General features: G+C 32.3%; 1 protein-coding gene across 1 annotated transcript; it reads right to left on the reverse strand.

Moving 5' to 3' along the window:
* Window positions 1-794: 794 nt before the first annotated feature.
* Window positions 795-24,338, reverse strand: LOC111698725 (caspase-14). The gene is made up of 17 exons (XM_023469141.1): window positions 24,271-24,338; window positions 23,445-23,507; window positions 21,987-22,423; window positions 21,324-21,357; window positions 19,194-19,314; window positions 18,568-18,657; window positions 17,627-17,683; window positions 16,954-16,981; window positions 15,875-15,957; window positions 14,710-14,797; window positions 13,590-13,718; window positions 13,335-13,388; window positions 10,165-10,225; window positions 9,844-9,889; window positions 8,918-9,021; window positions 7,454-7,539; window positions 795-890 (listed from the first exon to the last, which is right to left on the reverse strand). The coding sequence occupies exons 3-17, from the start codon at window positions 21,993-21,995 to the stop codon at window positions 810-812; spliced, it is 1,071 nt and encodes a 356-aa protein (XP_023324909.1). The 5' UTR covers window positions 21,996-22,423; window positions 23,445-23,507; window positions 24,271-24,338; the 3' UTR covers window positions 795-809.
* Between the last annotated feature and the right edge of the window lie 234 nt (window positions 24,339-24,572).

The raw sequence follows: 24,572 nt of genomic DNA on the forward strand, positions 1-24,572 counted from the left end.
AACATGATCACGTGAAAATTATTCATTTACTTCAAGACACGATTCGTATTACATCTTTAATGGCATCGTGATTAGATTTGGATTACATATGATAAAAGAAAAGTACAAAAAACAAATACACGAAAATGAATATAAAAAAGTTTGTTAATTAATTTCTTTATTTTTATCAAATATTATTAACAATCTTCTTTATGAGTAGGGATATAAGCTAGCAAATTTAACCTGTTTTTCTTATTTTTATTCCTAAAAATATTTCTTGCCTTTCCTTAACATACTGTTAAAGAAAAATTAAATATGTCTCCCACAAAAAATTTTTTTCAGGAAAATTAAGATAATCAGATAAAACTCCCTTCAGGTATTTGTGCACTGTAGGAAAACAAAGAACTAAGACCAAGGGATGTAATCCGTCGTCACCGCCTAGAATCTTAAAATGTTTGGTTTAACCACCATAGAGATATCATTTTCCCATTTCAAATGCTGTACTTTCCTTATATTCTCAACAAAGTTGACCCCACCCCCCTACCCCGGATCCGCATCAAAATTATATTGATCCTAAGCACTGGTGACGAGGATTGTATCCGGATATATTTTTTTTTTTAAAGATTAAAGATTTTTAATTTTTTGTGTGTGCCGGATCTGCAATCTGCATTCTGCGCTGCATTTTATAGTTTTGTTGATGGTAAAACTAAAGAAAAAGGTTTTCATTCTCCAATATTTATTTATTTACATCAACACTTAAACCTGGAATTGGAAACTTCGCAAACAAAACAAAAAAACTTTCGGAACAATGAGAAAAAATAAAATAAATATCAATTAGAAAGGTTACCTGGATTAAAATAAATTCTTTTGTAGAGATGTCTCATTTCCACATTGCAAGTCTGCTTCTCCCCCTATATAAAATTCTATAAATTCAACTAGCCTAGTAAACAAGTTCGAAAATATTGGGGTTAGCTGAATTGGGATCTCAACCCCCCCCCCCCCCAAGATAGAAGGACTACGTAGATGGTTAAAAGAAAAAATTTATTAAAAAAACCAAGACAAAAACAATGTTATTAATTTGAAAATCTAATTTCAGACACATTTGTTTCCCTGCGAGCCCGGTATCATGTACAAACTGGAGAGCCTATACCACCTAGTGTCTAAACCATAATAACACAATTTTAGACATAAAAAGCAATCTTTCGACCCTTGTCACTATTTATTTGATTGGGCATTTGCATTAAAAGTTATCTACGCTTTGAAGAAATAAGATGATTGTTTGATACTTTGAAAGGAAGACGACATTTGTGAGAAAATAACTATTAACTTTAGTTGTGTTTCCCTTAAATAATACATCTAAGAACTAAATGGCATTTGTTTATGTAAACTAATAATTTTAAATGTTATAAAATTGCTTTTAATATCTTACACTGCGTTGAAATGGTTAAAACACAAAGGGGGTAGCTCTCCATGTCCCTGAAGAACATCGGCTCCGTATCGAAACATAGATTCAGCCTGCTTATAAACAGTCTCGTCAATTTTTAAGACTGGGTCGACTTTGAAGTGTCGCAACGCCTTAGGCTTTGATTTTACTCTATCTCACTTATGCTTTTCTGTAGCCCTTTACATGCAAATTTTAGCATTGTTAAACACTTTCCGTTATCTTTGGTTTTTGAGAAGTAATTGGCAAGGTTTTATTCATTTTTACTTGGGAGCCTGAACCCTTTAAATCATAGTTACTGAAATGACTGGTAAGCTTAGGCTTATTTGTTTTTTATTCTTTGATAGTTATTAAAACTTGGAACAAACAAAAAATCTTAAAGAGGAACTGAGTTTTAGACACAAATTTTCTTATCCCTATATCTTTGCAAACTGATGGCTGATTATTTGATATAGGCATTGAAAAATCAGAGTTTGTGACAAAATCTCAGTTTCTCCTATATCCTTTTTTAAATTCATTTTTCATAAGCAACCGGAAATTATATTTTTTCTTTTTTTCAAAAACATATTTCACACTTTTGCAAAATTAAAAACCTTTCTTATATAACACCACTTATTGATTTCTATAGAAATAAACAAGCCCCCCCCCCCTAGGCCTTGAACCACGGAGGGGGGGGGGGGTTGATAAGGTCTTCAATACAGATGTTTTTTACACTTTAAACCATCAAAACAAAAGATGTTATGATGGTGCGTAGTTAAAAAGAAATTTGAAAAACAATAATATAAAAATTCACCAGGCTTTCCTAAACCATTCATGTTGGGTTACAAAAAAAATTATTAAAAGTATTTAATATTTGTAAATGTTAAAACTCAGATTAAAATGTTTAAAAGATAAACAGAAAACTCTAGACGAAAAATATATTCTATATAAAATATATTCCACACCCCCCCAGTCCAATTTTACTTTCAAATTAAAGCTATCAAGGTAAATAATGAAGTCTTGAAAAATCATTATACCGCTCCATTGAGCTTGCATACTGGATCATTAAATGGAGTGTTCGCAAAAAATGAAAGGGGGGTGAAGGCTTAAGACGAAAAATAAGCGCTTTTGATCGCTACTAATCTTACTTCTATCTGTTGCGTCTATTAGGAGAAAATGGTTAAAAATGACTCATACCGTTGCGTACGTATAAGTACGTTGCGTCTATACAAATTCAGAAAGTTGCAACATTCAACTCGAATCGTAAAAAATCAATTTTAATCCAAACAAATCGTTTAGATTTTACATCCAATATTGATCGATTATTTTTCGACGCATTCGTATGTAGTTAATATTTCTTAATATTTAAAAAAAAAAATTTTATGATCTGAGAGTTACTTATGAAAACATATATTCCTGTTTCGAGGATTTTTGATAATAAAGACGACTTTTTCATAATTTCTAGGAATGTTCGAAAATCCGGCGCCAGCGAAATATTATTTAAAGAACAAAATCAATAATAATAATAATTAAAATATCTTTCTCAACATTTAAATGGTATCATTGTGAACCGGACATGACAACCTATAAATTATGGTTTACTTGAAACTACATCTTTAGTCCTGTTAAGAACAGAAATACTCTTTTCTATTTTACATAATATATGGATCTATGAAAAATGTTGCCAACACACCAAACTAAAGTAAAAATCTTAATATTTTTTTAATCACAACACCTCCTATTCAAGAGTTTAAGAGATTTTCATTTTTTGTAACCGGAAAATTTTCTTTTCTCACCCTATTACGGAAAATCAAAACTGTAGGGGCTACGAGATCACAAAGTCGTTTTACTTTCTCCTTCTGACTAGTTTGTAGTGCCAAGGGGTTTGATTATTAGCAACAACAATACAAGTGTTGTCTTCTGTTTAAGAATTATTTTTTACCAAAACTTGTTGGTTGCAGGTAAAAAAAGTATTAAGTTCATATTTATTAAGCACTTATATACATTTCCACGTCAAAAATATTTTAAAGTGCTTCGCGCACATCAAATTTATCAGCAATTTGATTTGTATTTCTTTTAATTCTTTACATTGTTTTTGAAATTCGAAAATGTGGATTTCCCCGTTTTTAATAAGAATCTTCAAATTTTTGGATTGTTTTATTCCAAGTTATAACTTATATTTTTAACAACCAGGCTTTTTAGGAAAAATAACAATTCCATTTGACAAATTGTCTTTTTTTCTTTTCTAAAACAAAAACTTATTTTTTGAAATCTCAAAATTCAACTTTATTTTCTTCTTAATTTTCCTACTTAAATCATTCCTTTGCAATGTTAGTTTTTTATTTCTACTTTCAATTATTCATTAATATTTTTCTCTTCTTTTATAATTCGTTAAATCTAATGCGTCGAAAAATAATCGATGACTATTGTTTGTAATATCTGAATGATTTGTTTGGAATTAAATTGATTTGTTTACGATCCGAGTTGAATGTTGCATCATTCTGAATTTGTATGGACGCTCCGTTCTCCGGTATTAGTTGTTTTTAACAATTTTCTCCTTATAGACGTAACAGATAGAGTTAAGATTAGATTTCATTTTTCGCGAACACTACCTTTAACGTAAACTTTTTTAATCTAACATATTATTAGCATGATTTGGGGCATATTGAAGTTGAGCCCATTTTTAAGGGTATTTTTTTAGTTCTCCCATATGTGTTCAGATTTTTGTGAAATTGGATTCTGAACCCTTCAACAATTATACGACTCATGACCAAGACATTTTTAAAGTCACACGAGGTCGAGCTTTTGGGTCATTTTAAAGCCCAGTGTCTCCAGGCTTAAAGAACAAAATTACGCTTACATCCCCTTTAAAGAATAAAGCTCCCTTTTGATTTATTGGAAAGTAGAGAAGAAAGTAGAAATCTTAATAAAATAGAAGTATATTGATTAAGGTCTAGAGAAACAGTGCCAAAGAACAATAATGTTGGATATTAAATTAATGGAACTCAGCATTTTCCATAAAGGAAATGTAAGGTCAATAAGAACAAATGATATGAAAGAAAGAAGAAAGAAACAAGAATTTATTTTAATAACTTTTTTTTTTAAATTTGAAAAAAATTACATCTGATCTTCAAATTTTATATTCTTTACTTTTCCTCGAAAAATAACAAATTTTTCCCCCCAATGATAAAATACAACAATAAAACCTCAAATAAAGTTACACATAAAACTCCAGACAAAAAACATCGGATGATACAAAACTGTTTTTTTTTTTTTTTTTAAATGTTTAAAGCAGAAAAACCTTACCCCTGTTTTTTTTCTTACCCCCGAGGGTAGAACAGTTTATAAGAAGATGAGAAGGATTCTTCGCAAAATAAAAGTTTGTTCAGACAATTGGCAGAAGTTCAAGGAAGTTACGTGTTCATGCCTCGTTTAATTACAAAACAGAGAGAAAGCCTGTTCCAGTCGCAGGGCTCGGCCCCCAAGCCTGTCCTAGCCGCGGCGCTCGGCCCCCTTGAATATATACTAATCTCTCTCTCTTTCTTGAAATTCAACAGGGCAAGCGTACATATCTTCCTTGGGCAGCTGCCAGGACAATTTAAAGAAAGGCATGGGGGGGGGGATAGACAAAACTCCTTTTAATTTTTATTATTGAGGGTTAGGTTAGGTTAAGACAATTTCTGGGCCGAGCGCTGCGGCTGGGATGGGCTTGGGGGCCAAGCGCTGCAGCTAGCACAGGCTAGGGGCTGAGCGCGACGGCTAGGACAGGCTAAGGGGCCGGGGCTGCGGCCACGTGAGAGTTTTGTCTATCCCCCCCTCCGCACCGCTACGTACCATGCCTTAAAGAAAGGTAAAAGAATTCTTTGCAGAATAAGACAACTGATGAATAAAAAATAAAGCAAAGTCCAAAATTCGTTATTTATTTAACTGTCCATTAAAAGTAGCCATTTATTTTTAAAATACATTACTTGAGTTCATTAAAAATTTGTTTGATCTCTAATCTCAAATAGATTTCCGATTAGTCCAATAATTTTAGATTTTACAGAAAACTTATATATTTTTTCTTTAATTGTGGTTTAAAGGGGCTCTCAACTTAATTCTAAAGGGAATGTAAGCGTAGTTTTCTAGATACCCTCAATGCAACGAAGGCAATGCCTGATTCACAACGGTACCCTTAATAACTTTGTCTGACCAAGTATAAATTGCAAAAGCATAAACCCTAATTGAAAACTTTTAATTTTCATTAAGAAAAACCAGAATATTTTAGTCAAGGCTCCAATTGTTAATCAGTTATGTAGCACATTAAATGGAGTGTTACTTAAAAATTGGTGTACTGTCCCTTTAACTCGTACCTTTCTTATCCTAATTTTGTAGACTGTATAGTGTACAATGTACAGTCTACACTGTGTACTGTCCCTTTAACTAGTAACTTTCTAATCCTAATTTTGTAGACTGTATAGTGTACAATGTACTGTCCCTTTAACTAGTAACTTTCTAATCCTAATTTTGTCGACTGTAAAGTGTACAATGTACTGTCTACACAGTGATTTAAACGATGCAAGCTCTCACGCCAAACACTGAGAATTCAGCCAATTATTTTTTAAAACTAAGCTAAAAAGAAATGCTTTAATGTTCTATAATGTACATGTTAAGCGCTACAAAAAAGCAGCAGTGAGTTAGAGCATTAAAATCAAAGCTTAAGGCGTTCCGACATATCAAATTCGACTCTGTTTTAAAAATTGGTGCAAATTTTCATTGCAGGCTGAATCTTTGTGTATACTGCAGTCTGAAAAGTTTAACACTAAATTTTGCCAAGGCTTATGCGTTAATTCAAGCAAGAAAATATATATTTTAACTTTGAAAAGTTATTAAAGTTACATCCTTAGCACTTTTTGTATCACTATATAGCTCTTACAAAATCTAACACGCCAAGAATAAATATACTTGGTGTTAAAAACAAACTAACAATAAAGCAACTTTCAACAAAAAAAGCTATCTATAAGATTTTCCGGGTTTTTTTTCACAAAGCAGAATAGTCAAATTATTTTTTTTCCGCTTATTTTTATGTTAAAACTTGAACCATTCAGAAATCACGAAATTTTTATAATCCATCTTTTTTAGTTTAGATTAAGGTTTTGAAAGTAAAAAGATTTTATTTTTCCGTTTTTTAGTTGATATTTTGCCCCTTGGATCCGGATATTTTTGCGGATCGGATCCAGAAAGCCCAAATCCGGATCCGCACTGATTACCACAAGATCTAACTTTGTCTTTCTTTGAATGAATTAAATAAATTATCAGCTGTCACAATTTTAATAAACTGTTCTACAAAAGATTGGAAAATATACAGTGGTATGCGATTATACCAATACAATGAGGACGACTCTCGATTTATATTTTGATTAATATAAAGCTGTTAAACAGCATGGATACACATAAACAAAGAAGTCATGAGAAGCTGTCAACTAAAAAAGCTTTGATCTCTTGTAAACGTGTAATTCGGAAAAAGCATGCTAACAATTAAAATTTAACTTTAAAAATCATCTTCACTGTATTGATATAATCGCCTACCAGTATATAATAGTTTAAATTTATTCTGTCCTCGCCAGAGATAAATCGATTTCTTATTTGTCCAAACTTCAGAAGAAAAAAAAACATTGCAAGATCAGTAAAAGTTGGATCAAAAATTGAAAAAAATAACTTAATAACCTAATCTGCCTGTGAGAGTTAGTTTATAAGAAACTGTTGCCGTAGTTTATTTATATATATATATATATTAGTAGAATGTATGTATGTATGCAGAATGTATATATATATATATATATTAGTAGAATGTATGATTTACAACGTTAACTGAAGTCAAATAAAGGTTGAATGAGCTATCTTCATGTTTGTTGCAAAAAATTGAATATTTTTAATAGGTGGTTCACTTAAGTGACTTGTGGATTTAGCGGCAGAGAGAACAAAGAGGATTGTCAGAATTCTACACGTTTTCAGCATTGTAAATTGGGCGTAACAATCTGTAATTGCTGAGTCACTTGCAATCTAAGATCTGACCTGCTCGTTGGAGAAGTGAGAGAGTCGCTCGCTGGTCATCCTGAGCAAGTCCACTAGCTCTGTGTTGTGCGCATGGGACATAAAAACTAGAAACAATTCATTATATATATATACATGAATGTGTAAACTTGTAATCTCTGTTTGTCTGTTTGTTTGTCCGATCATAACTCAGGAATTCGCCTGGACGAACTTGCCTCAAATTTTTTTATTGGGGAACTCCTGAATGTCCTTAGTTTGGTTTTAAGATTTAAAGTTGAGTAGGTAGACATGGATAGCGAAAATTTAGTATCCCGGTAAAATAGTTCAAGTGTAGGTAAACGGTGGGAGTAACTTTTAGTAACCTTGGGAGCGCTGGGTTTACGAGCTAGTTATTAATATTATTAATATTATTATCATTATTATCATTACTATTATCATAATGATCATTTTGATCATACTCATTATCAATTTTGTTATCATCAGCATAGAGTAATAAAACGAAGAGGTGCAGCTTAGCTCAGATGTACACAACCAACCTCCCTATTAATTAATAGTTTTCAATTTATTAGCAAAAAGTTATGTCAAAAATATTAAGTTTCTAGGGAATGAATGCAGTAAATTAAGACATTTTTATTGTTTACAATCCATATTAAGTCTAATTATCAATACTAATATTCAAATATCTACATAAAAACCACTCCTTAGAAATACGATCACTCTATATACAAGTGTACAGCGTTAGATACGTTAACATATCGTGATGTATACAAACAACCACTCTATTAATTAATTAATAGAGAGGTCGGTTGTGTACATCTGAGCTAAGCTAGCTTCACCTCTTCGTTTTATTACTCTATGCTCATCAGTGTTTTCATTGTTCTCATCCAATCCTATAATCTTTGTTGTAATCATCATCATCATCAATATTATCATTTTATTATCATCAGTATCATCAGTATTATCAGTATCATCCTTGTCATCCTTGTCATCCCTGTCTTCCTTGTCATCCTTGTCATCCTTGTCATCATTAATATCGTTTTCAACCTTTTCATTCTTATATCCTTATCATCATTATCATCATTATCATCATTATCATCATTATCATCATTATCATCATTATCATCATTATCATCATTATCATCATTATCATCATTATCATCCCTGTCTTCCTTGTCATCCTTGTCATCCTTGTCATCATTAATATCGTTATCATCATTATCATCATTATCATCATTATCATCATTATCATCATTATCATCATTATCATCATTATCATCATTATCATCATTATCATCATTATCATCAGTATCATTGTTATCAATCTTTTAGTTCTCATTTTTTATTATTATCATCGTTATTATTGTTATTATCCATATCATTGTTATCATTGTTATTATCAATATCATTGTTATCATTGTTATCATCATTGTTATTGTTATCATTATTGCTGTCCTATCTATGCTATAACCTATATTAAGGGATTACCTTCTACAAGAGATTGAATAAACCATGTTCCTCTTTCATGATCTCTCAAGGAGGCGTATCCAGGGATTGTTGAGTATGCAATTATCATATCCTCCCAAGTTGGTCTAAACATAAATAAAAATCAGACTCTAAGGGTGCTACTAACCAGGCCCGAGATGACGATACAAAATCAGGACTAAAGAAAGGTTTTATAGCCTGTAGCTTATTTTTCGGTAGGGAATATTTTTTTTTGATTTTAATGATCTTTTATGGCCTTCTGAACCAGTTGAAGATTAACTTTGAAATGTTTTAAAACCACTATGTTATAATAATATAATAATAATAATAATCAAATAACCCTCCCTGTATGGAAACCAGTGTCTCGTGATGTTTTTTACAGAAGAGGGGGGTCTGAAGATCCCTTAGAAACCACAGATTTTACTTATCCGTGGGGAGCACCCATAGCCATATCCCCTGATGTTCTTGGATATATATTAACAAAATCCTAGAGACATTTGATAATCAGAAAACTACAGAAAGTATGGCATCTTTGATCTCTCTTTAAAATTTGCAATTTTAATTTTCTGAAAATATTCAGGACAGGACAGGACAGGACAGGACAGGACAGGACAGGACAGGACAGGACAACACTATTTTCCTAATTTTAGATTTTCACTGTATGGTCGTGACATGTAAAATAAACCTGACTTATGTTTGATCATCGTAAGCTCCAAAAAAAGTTCGAAAACTCGTCAAAATTAAATCTTTAAATTCGGTTCTGATCTGAGATGAAATCTTCTGATTTTTAAAATTCAAATCTTTTTTAACGTGTTCGGCCATACCTCTCCAATATAGCGGGATAAATCCTCCAATTAGTACACGCTATGGCTCAGCACCAACGCCAACCAAAAGCTTTGGCCTCTGATTAGATCTGATATATGTATTACCTGGCTCTGCCTATGCCCCTGACATCTGGTGTGTTTGGGATTCTGTCTGGTAATTAAAAATAATCAACTCATTAATAAATTACAAAATCAACTTCAGTGTAATAATAATAGGTAATGAACACACCAGGAAAAGTACTTTTATTCAAAAAGACATGAAAGAACATTTTAAATTTTGATTTAGAGAACCTCGGATTCAGAAGAAGAAAAAAGATATTAAAATATAAATGTTCTTTCTTACTTTCTTAAACCATGGGCTTAATTAAAATGAAAAAAAAAAAATAAAATAAAATAAAATAATTGGACTTGATTATATTTAAACACCTAATCCTGCCGCTCTTCTTTTCTTGGCAACCGCTGGTCGTTCGTTTTCTCTTTCTACACCCTGTGTACAGTGTACAATACAATTAAGGCAGAAGCCCAAGGAAGCTACATGCCGCGTTGAATTATCAGACATAGAGAGAGAGCTTGTTCTAAGCGCAGCGCTCGGCTCCCTAGTCTGTCCTAGTCGCGGCGCTCATCCCCTTAACCAGTCCTATGCGCAGCGCTCGGCCCAGAAAGTGTCTTAAACCTAAACTAACCCTAAAATATATACTAATCTCTCTCTTGTAATTCAACGCGGCAAGTGCGCATATTTTCCTTGAGTTTACTACCTAGAATTAATTCACTAATTCGCCCTTTTAAAGGGACTGTTTTTTAAAATAATGAAACGGAGAGTTCTGGACATGAAGGTACCATAAACAATGTTCAATTTTCACCTTTTTTCTATAATAAATCAATGACATTGTACAGTGTAAACAGTGAATCGGACAAGAAATTCTACCCACCTAGGGTTACTTAAAATTTACGCCTACAGTCCCTTTAATGAATGATTCATCATTTTAGTTATTAAATTATCATCTAATTGGTTCATTATTAGTTTCTATATATTTCTATTTTATAATATTTATTTTCTAAGAGAAGAAGCTAAATAATTAGATAATTTGATCATAAGACAAAAAGAAAAATAATAATTTCTTCTTCATAATCTAAGATGAGTAGGTTAAAATATAAAGGTAGAACAAGGTCGAGTGGAGGGGGGGGGGGGGATTAGAAACCTGAAAATTTGGAAATAATACTTTACAATTTTTTTTTAACAATATCTTGTAAATAAAACAACAAAACTACTGTAACTGTACTGAAATACTGTAAAAAATAAGAATTTATTTAAATTGTGTTTGAATTTAATGAATAGGGAGAAGTAGGCCCAACTACAAAAAAAAGTGGATCAGCTAAGCATACCAAGCAGAGGTGTAGTCAGGGGGGGCTGTGGGGGCTAAGCCCACCCTGAACCACTGAAATCTATGTTCCCCCCCTCCCCAGCGGGGGGGGGGAACATCTTCCAAGCCCCCATCTCTAATATCAAGAGATTATTCCACTTTTTTTTCTGTTCAATTTTCTTCTTCTTGCTTCTTGTTAATCTTGTTTTTACACTTTAAGCCTCTCCTAATAGTTCTGTTGACATCATGTTGTGGAGCAGGTAGGAGAGAGATAAGGAGGTTTGTAGGAGGAAGGGTATTGGGGATTGCTCCCAGCTCCCTGCGCTCCTTCTATTATACTCTTTCCAAGTTGAGGGGCATTAAGAAAACCCATAACTGCACACCTTATGCAAAATGGGGAGTTGTAAGAAGCCCCAGTGAGAGGAATCTTCCACAGCAGTCCAGTCCTCACAGCTGGTCGAGTAAAAACCGGTATCGTTGTGCCTTGTATACCCATCAGGGATTAGACTCCTTGCAGTTACACCAGGCTTAAGATGAAGTCTTGTTTTATTCTTCTGAGGGCAGTAGGCAACTGGCCCCTGGACTTCCTAGTTCAACTATTCCTAGTTATTCATTAATCTTGCTCTCAGACAGACCAAAAAATACAAAATAATGATGAAACTAAAAAAACTTTAGAACAATATAATTCTTTTTTCATTTTAACACACAATTATATTAAAAATGTCAAATTTATATATTTGCAAACCACTAGAACACTAAAATATATAATCATGTACAAAGTATTAAGATTCTAATATTGTTCTGAAGTTTGTTATTTTTATTATTATTTGGCGTTTGTAATTTGACCCCTGGCCCCAGACCACCATGCCTCCGATCATTTCCATGCCCCCCCCCCCCCCCCCCCCACCAACTTTTTCTAGCCTTGGGAGAAGGGGTGGTACTAAACTGTGGCTGGCATTACCAAAAGACCTTATTAATTGTAATTTTTGAAAAAAGCAAAAGCAATCTGTATCATATTAGGCCTTTGCGATATATATCTATATGTTAGCTATAGCTGGCCAAACGGCTTGACCAAAATGGTTGATTTTTTTTTGGTGACCCATGGATACCCTGAGGGTAACATATGCTGAAATAATAGACTTTTTCTCAGAATTTAAATCTTATTTTATTAAAGCTTGATTTTTTTTCTTCAAAATTAGGTTTTTTATTCCACGGGCAACACCAAGCACTATAGCTGGTCAAATGGCTGGACCAAATCGGCTGACATTTTTTAGGGAAGCCATGGATACCCTGGGGTAAAAAAGGCTAAAATTTTTTTTATTAGATTTTTTTATGCTACGGGCAACACCATGTACTTCAGCTAGTCTGTATAATAACGCTTTTCGCTCATATATATTTGTTAGCTATAGCTGGTCAAACGGCTGGACTAAATCGGTTGAAATTTTTGAGGAAATCAATGGGTAACATGGGGGTAACGAGGGAACGAGGGGCCAAACACAACAATATCTCGTCTGAGCAACATTCTCCTCATTTACTCGTCCGAGCCACCTCGAAATCCTCGTCCTTTCAATATTGAGTGTCTATTCCTTCCAGATAAAACTATTTTTTAAGAATCAAGCCACGTTATTGCATAAATGAAATTTCAAATTTTTGTAAATCGAAAAAAAAATCAATTAAATCAAAGATTTCAAATTTAATGTCTTTAAAAATGTTCACCTTTTTTACGCGCATTTTCAGATATTCCTGGTGTAGAATGCCGCCAATAATTCAAAGTTCAATCTTTTTTGTTAACTATAGTGAAAACCATAGAATTTTTCAGGGTGGTTCCACGGGAAAAATTATAGGCAGTGGTATGCCGAATATTTTGCTATTTATTTAATACCACGAAGGTTAGCCATTACGGAGGCAGAAGAGATTTAAATTTTACCTAAATAAAGTTCGACAACATTCTAATGGGTTATGAAGACTCTAACATGATTTAATCATTGCAATACTTTAGTCCATCCATATTTTATGCCCTAAAAAATAGTTTTATCTTTAAGAATTGGAAACTTTTTAAAACAAAATAATCGAAGGACGAGGATTCTGAGGTGGCTCGGACGAGAAAATGAGGAGAATGTGGCTCGGAAGATACATTGTTTTGGCTGGCCTTCCTCCCTTTGGGTAACATAGGCTGAATAATTAGATTTTTTCTTCAAAATTCGTAATTTTTGTCAAGTGTTTTAAAAATTCTACCTGGTCAGGGTAATCCCCACGACAAGCCTGAACTATGAAGAATTTGGGCTTTCCCTAAAAAGTTTTTTAAAATATATTTTTTGAGTAATTTGAGAACAAATATGCATTTCTGCCCCGGGGTCATTCCAAAACAAAAGAAGCAATTTTTATGTCATTTGTGAAAGAAACCATAACAAATTTCGGGATTTTAAAATGTTTTTAAAGAATGTTGATTTTAAATCAGTTAACAAATTTACTTGCTTTTTAAAAACTAACCTGTAGTAAGGGACAGTTCTTGTTGTTAAAGAGTTCATAAATTCCCTCCATATCTATACTCTGTCCGTCAGCAGCGTAAACAATACCATCCTTGCCATGGCTTAGGATAGCAACAATCGCCATATCAGACTAAACAAAGGAATTGATTACTCCTCATTTCTTTGCAACCTGATGTCGTAAACCCGGGAAATATTAAGTTGCAAAGATATAGGAGGTAAAAGTGTAAAACAAAAGTTAGTTTATTACTTAAAATTGTCCTACAGCTATATTTTTCAAGATGTACGGAATTCTATTTAAGATTGCTAAGTTTTACTTCTAATCTTGAACTTGAAAAAAACTATATTTAAATAAAAAATTCGCTAAAATAATCGAGTTTTAACACAATTAACTTAAATTCTTTCAAGAAGATAAGTTTATGAATGTTTGTCTTACATGTTTTTTTTATCGAGAGAAATAACCTGAATGTTTTCTGACCGATGGGATTTCTGATCTAAGGATTTTCCAACCAAAAAATGTTTTTGTCTTAAAAGGTCGTGAACGATCGTCAACTAAGGGTTGTCACTAACGATCGTCAAAAATTTCAAACGGCATACTTTCGTACACGAAACAACGAACTTTTTCAAAAAGACGATTTCGTTTTTCGTTTTTTCATCGTCGTTTTAAAAGCGGAGCGATCGTTGACAAAAAAAGCGAATACAATCAATCCCTTTTTATGTGACGCAACCTGTGCTTTGCTGTTAACAATAACGCCCTCTTCATATCATTAAATATTTATTTTTCATTTCTTACAAGTCCTTCAAACATAGTGGGCTTTCGTTTAAGGTTGCACTTATCGTTTTATTAAAAACTGGACTTATAACATTGATATATTATTCATTGACGACACATCTCCTTGTTTTTCTACCTGAAAATTGGATGCCGGTTAACTTGCTTGTGCAGTTCCCCAGCACTCATACGAAGAAAACGTGTTATTTGTTTAAAAACTCAGGAAATGTTCGTGACCCGGATCCGGATCCGCAACAAAATGAAATAGATCTTAAGCACTAGTTACGTGATATAACAAGACCTGATGGATTCCCCCTCCATATCTATCTACTTCGTGTGAGAATTAGATCGTTACCTCAAGATGCTGTTTATTTGACCGGAACTCAGTAATCACTTCATGGAACTGAGACAATTGCAAATTTTGGTACAATTCCACTTCAAAACTAAAATAAATAGGTTTTACTTAACAGATGCTATTTTGCAAAATCGTTTCAACCATTAACATCTTACTGCAAGTTATAAATATATGTTTTACTATACTTATTTACAAATGTTAAATCATTATTAGAAGTTGTGATCTTAACAATACTGCTGTAAATCGAATCAAATCAAATCAGTCTCTTAGGAGACTAGTGACGCCCAACGACCACATAAACAATCTTGCAAAAATGCGACTCAAAGCAAAGCTTACAGTCTTTCGAAATGTTGGACTCAGTCCCTTTTTTGCACTCATGCTGCCTCATTAAATATTCATTTAAAGGAACTGTTAGCGTACTTTCAAGTAACCCTCACCTCCATACTAAGGTAACAGTTCCAATTTTACAAAGGTTCGCTTAAAAGTTGTGTCTGATCCAGAAGGAATTATGAATTATATATCAATGTTTTCGTTGTCTCCGCTGAAGTGACTTGCGCTTTTCTTGCTTCTTGCTTTGGAGTCAGAAAAACGACGATATCATTTACATTAAGGTTTCCAGGGTACCGTTGTAAATCAGGCATGTCACCTTTAAAATTACGCTTAAAGTCCCTTTAAGAAATATGCTTAAAGTACGGTAAAGGAAGTTTTAATAATGTTGAAAAAGTCACGCACAGTCACTCACAAACATCGTTTGAACAGGAGAACAACATGTTATCCTGACACTAGGTTGTAACAAGACAGGGATGAATAAAGTTCACCATAACATCCCTCCACCCCTCCGGAAATAATTTTATGAACCTAAAGAGGGCAAAACTGAAGTTTATAATTTCAAGTTTTTCTATATTTACCCCTTAAAATTCAGTCATTTCCCCAAAAGCTAAATTTCCAAAAAGAAAAAAAAATTTAAAAAATTTTAAATTTTGGGTTTAACACAATCAATTTGAATTTATCAAAATTGAGCATTGAATTTTTATTTTTGTTTTGTTGCCTTAGACAAATGAATACCAAAATAACTATTATTTACTTTACTCCTTTTTATTCATCTATTTATTATTATTTTTTTTTTATTTGTATTTTTTATTCATTTATTTATTTGATAAAATACCTGAGTCCTTCGAACAGCTGGAACAAGTTCTTCACGTCAACGTGAGAACCTACTCTTCGTTCTTGAACATCATTCTCGTAAATCTGGAGAAAAAAAAACTTTTTGAAGCTTTAATCTCGTAAATCTATCTGGCGAAAAAAGCTCAATTTTGCTTATCTATTTATAAATTTGGCTTGTCTGTCTGTCTGTTTGTATCCAATAAACGTCAAAACGGCTGAACCGATCGGGTCCAAATTTTTTGTGGGACATCACGTGACCACAGGGAAGGTTTATGAATGATAAAAAATGTGTTTTAAAGGTTTTTAATTTTGTAAAAAAATTAAATTCTTGAAAATCCGCGAATTTTTTTTTAAATCCGCAAAAAATTTTTCTTCTTTGTTTCAAAATGTAAACAAAAAAAACATGTTCACAATTTAAATAGAAGATGGGCGCAAAGCGCCCTAAAAGCCTAGAAATAAAAATTTATTGAATTGATGGCGATTCAGTGATTAAGGCATAACTTTTAGTTAAGATTTTCAAAAAAAAAAAAAAAAAGGACGTTCAGTTTTTACGTTTCTGAAAAACGAAATGAACATTTTATTAGCGTCGAAATAAAAACCAACGGATCTGTTAGTTCATAATTCACGACACTCGTAAATTTTCCATTACAACCAAAATAAAAAAGTCCTTTTGTTGTAAAGTTTAAATAAAAATGGTTAGTATTAGTCCTTTGTTTTTAAGAAAAAACGTAGGTTCGTTATCTTTAAAAATAATAAAAAAACGGTTTAAAAACGATACCCAAAACAAACGGACGCACGAGTTTTTGTGTCAAAACTTTATGTTGGGCCACGGCAAAAGTTGTTTAGATAAACTGCAAACTAATAAATCAATTTTTTAGTTGAACAATTTAAAAAAATGTATTATTTGAAATTGAAATGCAACAATTCCAATGAGAAAAGAGCTAACAAGTAAATTTAGTTATAACTAAATATACATAGAGAGGAGAGGGAAGGGGGAAGGGGTATACATAGAAAGGAGTGGGAAGGGGAGAAGGGGGTCACAAGAACATGATTCTCTCAATCAACTTTTTGTTTTCTTACCTCAATATCGATAATAACAGCCAGACCTCTGAAAGAGATTCACAATTAATTTCATTTAAATTCATTAGAAAATATCAAATTAAGAAAAAGCAAGAAAAAGAGGAGGGGGGGGGGGGGGATTAAGCGTCTCACAACCCCCCCCCAGGTAGTCAAACCCCAGAAGTTCAACTTAAAATTTTAAAAGTTTGAATTTCTTTGAATGCTTTGTAATGGTCAGCAGAACCGTTGGAAGTTCTTCAACTCCAAAGTCTGAACTATTTCCAAAAACTATCGTACAGACTAGAAAGACCAGGGTGTACCAAAATTCATGACGACTTGGAAATTAATTTTCAATTATTACGGAATTGTATCGTTATTGCATAAATTGGTGTAATCCATAAAATTTGAAAAAATATATTCTTGGAATTCCAAAATGTGGCCGACAAAATCTTCAAACTTGACAGTAGCGTTAAAAGAGTGGTACAAATCACAATTTATTAGATAAAATATTAAGTAAAATGTATCTATTAATTATCGAATGTGAAAGACGCCTTAAAAGCTGTCTTTTAATTCCCATTTTTACCAGGAAAACGTTGTTCAAAGGCAACGAATATTCATCAAAGAACATAATTTCGTCAATGTAATAAATCTTCGAAAACTTCGTTGACAACCGTCGACACTCGACAATATTTACCGTGGAAGACGATACATATCGTAGGCCGCCATATTGGAATCCATCTGGGAGTTAGACCTAAACAAGTTCAAATGAATTGTAATGGATATTAAAAGTAAATTTCAAGCGACTCTAGAATTAAATAGTGATATAGACAACTTATAGTTTGCAATGAAGAATGCATGTGATATCCATTAGCTTTTCTTTGATTTATTTTCAATTATGGTTTATAGTCTTAGAAATAATTGAAGAAGATGTCAGAAATAAAAACCTATTAAAGATACATAAACAATTATATATAATATAAATTTAAGTTATATACTCGTGGCAATATTTCTTTTGAAATGCCGCCAACAGTCCCTTTAAACAGGAAAAGAAAAAAATAGTTCTTCTTTTTTCCTTTAATTCTTTTTATTTTCTCCACAATATATTAATCCCACATTTTGATTAACATAAGAGAAGTTAATTAAAGGAGAGTAAACGTAAGTATGAAATATTCTAACTTCTGTATTTACTAAACTGTATATAGTGGGACCCATTGAATTATGAATTAGAAAGACGATATTCCAGACGAGTAAAATATAAAGACCCCCTTTAGTATTTCCTTTTTCCCCCCCCCCCCCCGTCGTCATAATTTTTTAACAGAATTATTTTCAAATCCTAAAGCTTAAAAAATCTGTCACTTAAAATTAAATTAAAACCCTTCCTAGAAAAAATATTTAAAATTGGCATACATATTTCATCGATATTGACATTTGGTCGTTAAAAATGGCAGATTTTCGTCAAGATTGGTAGATTTTTACAACATTTTATAAAATAAAATTAGTCAATTAACTCAAATTTAGTTTTAGGGTCTGCCACAGTGCCTTCCTGTCTGTCTGTATGTGTCTTTCTGTGTCTGTCTGTCTGTCTGTCTATCTATCTATCTATCTATCTATCTGTCTGTCTGTCTGTCTGTCTACCTATGTATTGTTGCTGGAACTACAACCACATCCATCTTGCCACGTTCTGTAGGCTCTTGGTCGGTACGACAGGAATTCATACTTCTCATACTAGCAAAATAAAAGGTGAAACTAGATAAAAAAAATTGTAAAAAATTTCTTTTGTTGAAATATGAAGATTTCAAAAATTGTGAGAAAGAAATAAAAAATATGTAAATATCTGCAGAATTTCTTTTCTTTAATTTCTGAGTTAAAGCATTTTTTGAAGTGTCTTCTTTACACAAATAGTAACAAAAATTGCATATAAAAATTTTTAACAACTTTTTACTGAATAACCAAGGAAAACAGCGAAAGGATACTTTGCACCAACTCATTACAATTTAAAGACTTCAAAAACAAGGAGGAATGAAAAATAAACATGTCTGGAGAAACGGGTTGTATTTCAAGAGAATCAACACTACCTGCCACTGTCTAGAGAAACGGGTTGTATTTCAAGATAATCAACACTACCTGCCACTGTCTGGAGAAACGGGTTGTATTTCAAGAGAATCAACACTACCTGCCACTGTCTGGAGAAACGGGTCTTATTTCATGAGAATCTACACTAACTGCCACTGTCTGGAGAAATGGGTCTTATTTCACACTACCTGCCACTGTCTGGAGAAACAGGTCTTATTTCATGAGAATCCATTGGATCCAGAAACCCAGAAGGGTTGGAAGATGGGGATTTATTTCTACTCATCTCAGTCTCATTTTCTTCATTCTCACCTTTAACAAATATTATATTCTTTGGTTGTTAGTTTGTTTGTATCCAATAAACGTAAATAACGGCTAAACTGATTGGGCCCAAAATTTTTTGACATCTAAAAAATAATTATATGTTAGCCATTGCTAGACTAAATGGACTGACATTTTTTTAAGTAACCCATGGATACCCTGGGGGAACATAAGCTTAAAAAAATCGATCCTATTTTTCCAGAAATCATTTTTTACGACGAGAAAATACTCACTGATCACAATTTATAGTTTACTTTGAGGATACCGCAGTATTTCAAAGTTTAATAAAATCAGTTTTATAGTTGAATAAAATCAGATTGTTATAAGTGGAGGATTTCTATAATCCTAACACTCTAACCACAAAATGAATCATGAGTATTATCTCAATAGTTGGAAATAAATTCCAAGATCATATAAGGGAGTGTCTGGCTGGACAGGGTAGATGAGCTGATAGTGCATTTTTGCAAAGATGATTTTAGACCTAAAAGACGCTCGTAGGGTGTATAACTGCTAAGTAAGAGCACAAAGTCATGATTTTTTTAATTTCCCGAGCTGTCTATTTTGAAGACTTGATTTTTGATTTTTAATTAATAACGACGACGAAAAATGTAACAACAATTCTACAGCTGACAGTGACATTTTGTTACTGTGGTAAGCGATAATATCAATATATGAAGACGACTTTTTGAATTGACTTTTGATTGTTAATACGCATTATTCGAATTAAAAGTCTACAAGTGATCAAAGAGACGATTTTTTAGGTGACAGTTTCTTTTAAAAGTTATGTCTATGCGTATCCATACTGTTTAACAGCTTGTTATAAATCAATATTGAAATCAAAAGACGTCTTCCTTGTATTGATATCATCGCCTACCACTGTAAATACATATTTCCTAACACCGGGGCTGGGCACATTAAGACTTTAAAAAAATGATTTGTTAGCGTTTAAACTCTTTCCAACTTTTCACGTTGTCGATCGTTCTTAGCTTAGAATTTAGAACTAAACAATCAGTTCGGATATTTTTATTCTTTTTAACGATCCTAATTTTATGAACGGCGTTAACGGAAGATATTTTAGAAATCCATTATAGCGCTAGCCAATAACGATTACTGAAAACTAGCAAAGCAATTAGAAGACGACATTCAACAACATAAAAACACATAAAATAATCAAAACAAATAAAAAATGTCAGCAAATTTAAGTCATTTTTTTGCAGAAAAATTAACTATTTTAAAATTAACGGTTTTTGCTGTTCAATAACGGAATGTTGCCCAGACCTAAATAAAACCAATATTATCAGTCAAATAAAAAGTTTCTAGACAACATGATATTATCTTTAAATCCGTCATTTTAAATTAAAGTTAGAGTAAAAATGCTTAATTATCTCATGAATAGATTTTTCCATTAAACTTTTCTGCAATTCATATTCTTTTAGATAGAAATAGAAATATATTACAAAGCAGAATTTAAGACGAAATTTAATACCGATATTTTATCCAACAAAAAACTAAATAAAAATAAATGTTTGTGAACATTGTTAAAACTATGATAAATTACATTTTTGAAAAACTTAAATTGAAACATACAAGAATAATTCCTAAAATTCCAAAAGTAACTTGTTTTGAACTTTCAAAACGTAAAAAAACGATCGTTCTTAAAAATAAATTTCGCTAATGAATCCAAGTTTTTTGACAGTTTATTTCAATTTTTTCTTCAGAAAGATAAGGTTATGAATTTTTTTTTTAAACAAACCTGAATGTTTACGACCTCGGTTTTTCCTATACAAATGTATATTCTCTTTAAAAGGTCGTTAACGAAGCGTCCTTTTTAAAAACGATCGTTTTTAAAAACGACCATTTTAAAAAATCCCTTAAGAAAACAGAAAAATCGTTAAATTTAGAATCGAACTTAATTTTTTTATTTCAATGAAGGTAACATTTGTCAGTTTAAATTATTACAAAAGGGTCGCGAAGCGCCCTAGAAGCCTAGAAGTACTAACCTATGGAGAGTCTAGGTATATCTGATGACAGGTCCTGTAATTCCGTTACAAATAATTTCAACTTTTCCACACAAAAATTAACCAAAAGGTGAACCAGATCAAATAATCTAGTTCAGTTCCGCAATCGTCCCATTTCAGAACACATTGCGACATTATTTCATCTAAGCTTTGAGATAAAAGTAAAAAAATATTAGGATTAACCATTCGGCCAGCCCCCCCCCCCCCAAAAAAAAAAAAAATGCTAAAACCCAGTTTGTTAATGTTAAACTGATTTTGTGTTTTTTTTACACTGAAAAAATTAACGGTTAAAATTTCAACCATACAAAAATGTGGATTGTGAATATTGGGTTCACCACAAGTTTCAAAAAGAAAATACTAAAATGTGATTTTCCTCTGTTAGGATTTTAGAAGCATCTAAAAAAAATATTAGGCTTTGAATTACAAACAAACAAAATTTCAGGAGTTATTGTATCAAAAAATTTATTCTTCATTGAAAATCAAGAAATGCTAAATTTATATCTTAAATTTGTATACTTTTTTTTTACAAACATATATGGGGGGGGGGTCAGTATGCACCCCCAATTTTCAATAATAGAAGCAGGTTCTACTGTTATAAAACTGAACTTATAAAATAAACTTCTGAGGAAAATTCTAAATTATTTCCTGACTCATGTTAAGGATTTATTCCAGAGGTTTAGCTGACTCCCATTTTTAGCACTTATCTATTCTGAAATAGAATTTTCTTATCTTTTATCATTTTAGACTTGTCTTAACATTCTTCATCTTTTTGTGCTGGAAAAAATGCAATTGCTCTTAAACTGACAAATAATTCAGATAATTATAAAAAGAAATGTTCTGATAAATCCACTGCTTTCAGAAACAAAATTATCAAGTTTTCTATTCCAAGATTAAAAATATTCATTGCACAAATTTATATTTTTCTGTTCTCTAAATATGAATTGATTTGATGAAGTAAACTAGAGGATTCTGCTAGTTTCGACTCCAGTCCAATATTAGTGAATACAGTAATAAGTTCTTTGAGAACAGATTCTCCAGCGGCTAGGTCAGCTTCAGTCTCAACACTTTCTTCCATACTCATCCTCAAATTAAAAGAAATTTAACTAGAGGACAAAACTTTTGGTTGAGATATAGTTTCGGGATTAAAAGTAGAATCCACCAAGAGATGATAAAGAAATTATTCAAAATAAGTATGTCAGACGGCCAGTGTCCGAATTTAATGAATTTAAGCCGCGGCTCAAATTCTTTAATTCGGGCTCAGGAGCAAGGAACTACAGTCTACACCACTAAATACACCCAACTCAAATGTACGCAAAGTGTGAACTGTAATGTCTGGAAGCAATATAAACAAATTTGAAACTCAGTTCTCACACAACCGGCGTTAGAGTTGGACCAAAGCTTTGAGAAACACCAGTCATGTTCTCAAACTTGTGTTGTGACAGTAAATATCGAAGAAATCATTTTGACTATTTCTTTTTTAATTGTCTTTCCACTTTCCTGCCTTTAATTATAATTTCAAGATTTTAAGCCACAGATCTTCATAACCCCCCCCCCCCAACGTGAATGATGTTTTGCCCCTGGATTCTTTGTTTTGATCTCCTCCCACTGCAGTACGCGGATTTGACGCATCAGATAAATCAGTTCCTAGTCTATATTTTTCTTGGCCCTGGGGAAGGAAACCAATTAGGTGAAAATTGAAAAGATTTAAAAATGTCGGTCTCAATATTGTTTTTAAAAAATCATTCAGTGCTTAGGATCCATTTAATTTTGATGCGGATCCGGATCCAGGTCATTTCTTTAAGATTTACAAAAAAATTTTAACAAAAAATAATTTTCAAATTTTTGTTTTATCTTTTTACGCTTATTTTTATCCTAAACCTTGGTGAACCATTCAGAAATGAGTAAATTTTATGATCTCTCTATTTCAAAAGTTCAGATTGGGGTTTTAGGAGTAAAAACATTTTTTTTTTTGCAGTTTTAGTTGATATTTTAAACCTTGGAACCGGATCCGTGGATCCGCATTTTTTGCGGATCCAGATCCAGGAAGCCAAAATCTTGCGGATCCAATGGATCCAGATCCTAAGCACTGATTAAACAACAAACCTTCGTTCCATGATGCACTTGATCATATCTAGAAAATCCAAGTGATTCATTCCATGATGCTCCCTGAATACACAACATTATAATATTTTGTTTAAATTCTAACATTGTTAAGGGTTTAAATTTTTTTCACTTTTACTACGTTTTTCTCAAAGATTAAAATTTTGTTCTAAAATATTAGTATTTCCAAATATCAGTATCATACAATGGTAGGCGATTATATCTGTACAATAAAGACGACTTTCGATTTCAGTTTTTATCAAGCTGTTAAACAGCATGGATACACATAGAAATTAAGAGAAGCTGTCAATTGAAAAAGTTTCTCTTTGATTACTTGTTAGCTTGCAATTAGAATAAAAGCTTCTCGACAATAAAAACTTAATAAAAAAATCGTTTTCATTGTATTGTTGTATTGATATAATCGCCAACCACTGTATATTAACTCTTCTACATCAAATTACACAGATTGTCGTGGTAATTAATTCTTGTCAAGTTACGTTCTACATAAAAACCGACAATCATCAAAAATCTATATAATACATTTATATAATAAATAAATATATGTATATACATATAATCATAAATATATATATATATAAATAAATATAGGGGGCCAAACGGCTAGACCAATTTGGCTGCATTTTTAAATTGATATTTTTAAAAATCCACGGGCAACGCACTTCAGTTAAAATCATACTTCCATACAAATCGCGGGTAAACGGCAGAAGTACTTATGACTAATGAATATGAATAATAATATAAACCTGGGCAACGCCGGGCACTTCAGCTCGTATTACAAAAGACGATAGATAGCCGACCAAAAAGTTACCTTAATAAGTTTTGACAAAGACTCGTCCACTCGTTATCGTCTCTACAGTCACTAATTTCAGACTCTACTCTAGACCCAGACCAATTATTTTTTTCTTCCAAAGTTTATATTTGCATCATACCATGTACAGGGTGTCCCAATAAACATGCGAGATTGATTGACAAATTCGAGATCGTCTTCGTTAGAAATTAGCCTTGTAAATTACATAGACAGCGAAGAGTGAAGACGACAATTTTTTTCTTTGTTTTTATAAATTTTCATATTTACTTAGTACAACACTAAGCAATCGAAATTTAAACAAA

Source organism: Eurytemora carolleeae, unplaced genomic scaffold, assembly GCF_000591075.1.
Source record: "Eurytemora carolleeae unplaced genomic scaffold, Eaff_2.0 scaffold331, whole genome shotgun sequence".
Classification (NCBI taxonomy): domain Eukaryota; kingdom Metazoa; phylum Arthropoda; class Copepoda; order Calanoida; family Temoridae; genus Eurytemora; species Eurytemora carolleeae.